The sequence below is a fragment of the Vollenhovia emeryi genome, unplaced genomic scaffold (assembly GCF_000949405.1).
Source record: "Vollenhovia emeryi isolate VEMERY1.0 unplaced genomic scaffold, V.emery_V1.0 DF939141.1, whole genome shotgun sequence".
NCBI classification, from domain to species: Eukaryota; Metazoa; Arthropoda; class Insecta; order Hymenoptera; family Formicidae; genus Vollenhovia; species Vollenhovia emeryi.
Window position 1 is genome coordinate 2,214,760 of NW_011967225.1, and position 5,485 is coordinate 2,220,244.

Genomic DNA, 5,485 nt, shown 5'->3' on the forward strand with positions numbered 1-5,485 from the left:
GCTTTCTCAGTCGCGCGCGAGTCGAGCTTCAGCCGGTCGAGGTGCACGGGAGAGCGAGACTCCGCCTCGCGCGTCCTCCGCCGTTCGTCGCCGTTCCCGGCGAGCCCCTCTCGCGAGGGCAGCGCGGACACACCGGGCCGAGGTTTCGCGAGTTCAAAGGGTACGGCCGCGGCGGTCGGCGTACGAAGGCTTCAAGATTGCTCGAAAACCGTCGCGCGAGGCGCGCAGGAGTGGCAGAGCTGCGGAAATAGGGGCTGCCGGCGTGATGCAGCGGGTGGGCGCAGCCGGGGGGCCCGGGCCCATCGGCTTTCAGGGCCCTCCGAGATCGCTGAAAATCTCGCCGGTCAATATACAGGACGAGCCCGCCGATCCCACGCAGAGTGAGTACACTCCGAGCCCTCTCTTTCGCCCCGCTTTCCGCGCGGAATTTCAGGTGGTGCGCGGGGGCCTCTCGGGCCTCTCGAGACACTCTCGCCGCTTTTGCAAAACCGAACACCTTCAACCTGCCGGGCGAGACGAACCATCGATTTCCCGTCTCGCCGATCTTCCCTGCTTTCCGTTTCGTAGAATCGTTCTGCATCGCGGAAACGTCTCGGGATGGATTTCGATCGGAACCGTTTAGTTACTTCCCACTCTCTGAAAGTCAGTGAATTGTCACTGAAAACAATGAATACTCCACTGATTTACAGTTACAAGTATACCACGGCGATTTTCAGTAGCGGAGGAGAGTGCCCTGTCGTGAGATACGTTTCTAACACGAGACAGCGGGGTTTCTGCCGAGTTAATAGACATTTGTCGAGCCATTATGAATTTATCGCCCTTATAGTGAAATGGTTTGGTGGAAAATGCATTGTCAGATCGTGCAATCGTCGCGAGGGAAGAGCTACGATCCGGGTGTGGATGTTGAAAACCTGCTATCTACATTAGAAGCCTATCTCACAATAGAGGACTTTTCTCTCTACTTGTGTAACCGAGAATTAGCGACTATTCACTGTCTTTCGCGATAACCCACTGATCGACTTTTAGAGGGTAGACTTTTGTCTCATTCTTCTTTTAGGGAGACCGGAATAATTCCGATAGAAATTTGCTCCGAAAAGTTTCATAATACGCGCTCCGACTTCCGAGAGGCTCGTGCGATAGAAAAGATACGAGGGAGCTTCGCGTCCCGTAGGAACCGATTACCGTTTCACGCTGCTTACAACGTAAGCCTAATGAAAGCTCACAATCTTGAGAAAGTAGGATAGACGCTGATGTGCGCAGAATAATATTCGTTATTTCGCGCAGACTCCAAACGTAAAAAAAAAGTGACGCTGGCCGCGAGATACACCTTTCGTTCCCCGCCGATCTTCATTCGTAAAACTCGCGCGTGTACGAATTGTCGTAGTTTTCGTCCAAAGACCAAATAAATCTCGTCGCGAGTGTCTCGACTGATCCTGGCACCGCGGATAATCGTGTCCGATTGAAAGCGATCCTCCCCTCCCTTTTTTAATGATAATGATTTTCCGCCGTCAATTAACGACGATTTGCATCCAGCTCGCAACATCGCTGGTGTTCAAACGTTTAAAAAAAAAAAGCCCCCCGATCGCTCGAACAATTAGCTTAACGTGTCACTTCGTTGCGCACACGTCGTAATTAGATGGTCAAATAATCATCCTCCCGTATTCGTCACTTCACCGGGCTCGTCCACGCTGAGTCAGCGCAAATCAGAGGACAAATACGTTAAATACGGATAATGCGCGTCCACTGTGATATAATTATTTACGCAGTTACAGATTATTATTTATAAATATAAAGCGAATTCCTCTAAATGTCTTTAAACTTTGCGGTTGAAAATAATCGAAGTCGGCAACGGAACAAATTGAAATCAATCAATTTTCGCCCGTGGCCGCAACGAACCTTCGGCTCGGAGCGAACAATGTAACTGTTTTTTACGATTTAATCCTGTCGGATTTAATCGCGCGGCGCGGAGCGTCGTATTTCGGGTTTCCAAATCACTTTCCTCGCGCGATCGTCACGGGACGTCCGAGTAACGGCGGCCTCAATGATAAATAATAACGCTCGGCGATTTTACGTCTTTTACCAAGCGACAGTGAATGCCCGTCGGATTTCAAATCGCGGAGGACGAGCGATCCAGCGACGTACTTACGTCCCGCTCGGTTAGTCGGAGCGTTTAAAGGCCCGTCTACGTAGGCCGCGACACGCCAGACGCAACTCGCAGACGCGGAGAACACGCACCATGTATTCGCACGACGCAAATCACGTCGAGAGATTGGTACTCTGGGGAAAAAACCCATGTTGGGGCCCACAATTAGTAATCGAATTATTTGGATTGTTCGCAACTCTAATCTTTTACGAATTTTACCCCGCGTAACTAAAAATCGCAATTAGCTGTTCTATCTATATCCGGGATTTTAAAGTAATACCAATCAATTCTCTCAATTTGTTCTGACCGAGGGGAAAACCGCTGAGGGCATTATGGTGTACAGATTTGCGGCATTACTGGGCATTACTAGGCAATTTTTGGGCATTAGGCCTCGCTGGGGCATTAAAAAGATAGAATAAGATAAACTAAGATAATAAGATAAAGTAATGCCCAATCTTATTATTTTATCTTCAAGTTATCAAGGATAAACGGCCAATAATTTTACGAGCGGTAATTTTTACAATAATACATAAAAATTTAGGTATAATAAAGTTAAAAATTACATTGTTTCCCTAATCTAATTTATATTGGTAACAATTGTGATAACGCATTTACTTAAATCTAAATTTGGTGGAAGATAAATAACGTACGTTTCGTCGTTAACTTAGTTATTTTATCTTATTGTATCTTATTATATCTTTAAAATACCCCAGCAAGGCCTAATGCCCGAAAAATGCCTAGTAACGCCCAGTAATACCGTTAATCTGTGCACCACAATGCCCTCGGTAGTTTCTCCCTCGACGTAGACCGAGCATTCCTATGCTTTTGCTATGTTTTTGCTATGGAGCGGGTGAAGCCGGAAGTTCAAGAGTGAGATAGCTGTTTTGTGTCTACTGCCTTCTCACTCACTCTAGCTTATTACCTAACCTTTTCGTTGGCAGTGACAGTATTCTATCACTGGTAATAAGCTAGAGTGAGAAAGCAGTAGACACAAAACAGCTGTCTCACTCTCCAACTTCCGGCCTCACTCTGCAGATCGGAATGCTTGGTCTATGTATATATGTCGTTGGATTCGACCAATCAGCGTTGAATTAGAATCAGTCTACGATCCTTGCAACACTACAAGTCTGTTCGCATGGCCCCAGCATGCTCCAGCTTGCCCCGGTGACCAATGCCATCATTTTATTTACGATTTGAGTAACGGTATTGGTCGGTGGGGCAAACAGGGGCATGTGGACATGCGACACGAACAAACCTTACGATACGACCAATGTAGAACCGGCCTCATGCGGGGTCTACAATGCGAGTCTCAGAGTCGCAGTCGTAAGAATAATCGACTGTAAAGCCTCGTCTACATAGAAGTCGTAAAGTCGTAGTCGTAAGAATAGTCGACTATAATTGGCCAATTCTAAAGCCTCGTCTACATAGAAGTCGTAACGTTGTAGTCGTAAGAATAGTCGACTATCATTGGTCAATTCTTATGTATCTGACGGAAAATTGACCAATCGCAGTCGCTTATTCTTACGACTGCGACTCTGCGACCCTCATTGTAGACCCCGCATTATGCGTCTGACGGAATTGTCCAATCGCAGTCGATTATTCTTACGACTACGACTCCGAGACTCGCATTGTGGACCCCGCATTAGGCCTGTTATACAATACGTCGTATGTCGCTGTCGGATGTCGGGACGTAGCTGAAAATTATTTTTTGAAAAGAAATTTTCTCATTGGACCATCGGCTACGTCCCGACATCCAACAGCGACATACGACGTATTGTATAACAGGCCTGAGAAAATTTCTCACCGATATACGACGCATTGTATAACAGGCCCAAGGCTGGTTCTACAGTAGACGCAGTAAGTCGCAAGCCGCAAGAAATCGGCCAATAACAGTCGATTATTCTTCTCACATTTGGCTGCGATTGGTCGATTTCTTGCGACTTGCTGCGTTTATTGTAAAACCAGGGGCTCGATTCTCGAATTCATTCGCGAGCGAAACGTATGCGAAAATTTTGCTTTTGCAAAAGGTGATTTTGCAAAAAGTGATTTTGCAAAAGGTTGAAAGTCGATTGGTTAAAAACCATTCGAATAGCCAATCAGCTTTCGAGTGAACTCAAGAATCTAGTCCCAGCATAAGACGCAGGACTCCACGCGACCACAACGTCAGTCAATTTAAACGAGAACGAGAAGTTTATTTCTTATTAGTGAATCTTGTGCAATTCTCTCTATTAATTAATAAAGAGCTACATCGCGATGCGTATCGCCGGAGTTACACCAGCCGAGAAGCCTCTGGTCTGAGACCGGTGTTCTCTCACGTTTATGTCGAAAAGTCAATTTGCGACACACAAGTCCACTATGGACTCGTAACATTCATTATTATTAAACTGCACTCGACTGGAATCCACGACTACGTGCAATACTCAATATAACCAAAAGTGATGAACAAGATTTTAAAGGCACGCAGCATCTCTCGGATACTTCGATCCGCGGGGCGGCGCGCGAGCACGCGAAACGGCCTCGTTTCGCGGAGGACGCGGCGTCGTCGCTATGCCGTTGGCATTGAAATTACCGGGAAGTCGTCGTACGCGTGTCTAGTCATCGCAGGTGAATAAAATCTTTTTGTCGCGCGATAAGCCGGCAGTTAAAGTCCGCGTGATTTACGGGCGCCGTTGCGTCGCGAATCGTAAAAAGATCGCGGCTCAACCTTCGCGAGCGAGGAAAGTAGGTATAGGCGCGGGGGGAGAAGAAATCGGGTTCCGCGGATCCGCGGATGCATTTCGTGCAATTTACGGGCTAATGAAGTGCACCGGCGGTAAATAAACCTTGGAGCATCGTTCATTTATCGAAGACGCGTGTCGTCCGCGTATTTTCCGACGTAATATTGACTGTAAATCAAGGTCGCGAGCGGGAGAGACGAGGGTGGAAACGTGAAACTTGTTAATGCGCTCGCAGAAACGCGCGATCAATCGTTAATTAAGTCGCCGCTTAAAAACGATTATAGAAATGCCGGGACAACACGTCCACGAGAGACGTTCGCTAATTTTCAGCGTTAGGCATCGACGCTGTTCATTTCGTTAAAATACCCGTCGTTAATTCGGCGAGAACCTTCTTCGGCGCGCGGCGTATGCTAATACGTTACGTCAAGTCGCGTGCATAATGTTAATCCAAGATGTAAATTACTGCGGCAGGTCGCGACGCTCGTTCAGCAGCGAGATTCGTCAGTTATCGTTTAACATATTTCTGTAACGCTCTGTCGAAAGAGCTGCTCGTAATGTCTGGCGACGACGGATCTCTGGTCCCGCGGTTCTAAATTTCGGTGGCGATGAAATTAAAAATTAATCC

The 5,485-nt window shown here is 47.3% G+C and overlaps 1 protein-coding gene across 1 annotated transcript in view; it reads left to right on the top strand.

The window, feature by feature from the left end:
- The first annotated feature begins 265 nt into the window (after positions 1 to 265).
- LOC105567064 (insulin gene enhancer protein ISL-1) overlaps positions 266 to 5,485 on the top strand; it is a 47,620-nt gene continuing 42,400 nt past the window's right edge. The window contains exon 1 of the mRNA XM_012021612.1: positions 266 to 380. Coding sequence (XP_011877002.1) covers positions 266 to 380 — 115 coding nt within the window. The remainder of the gene's footprint in view (positions 381 to 5,485) is intronic.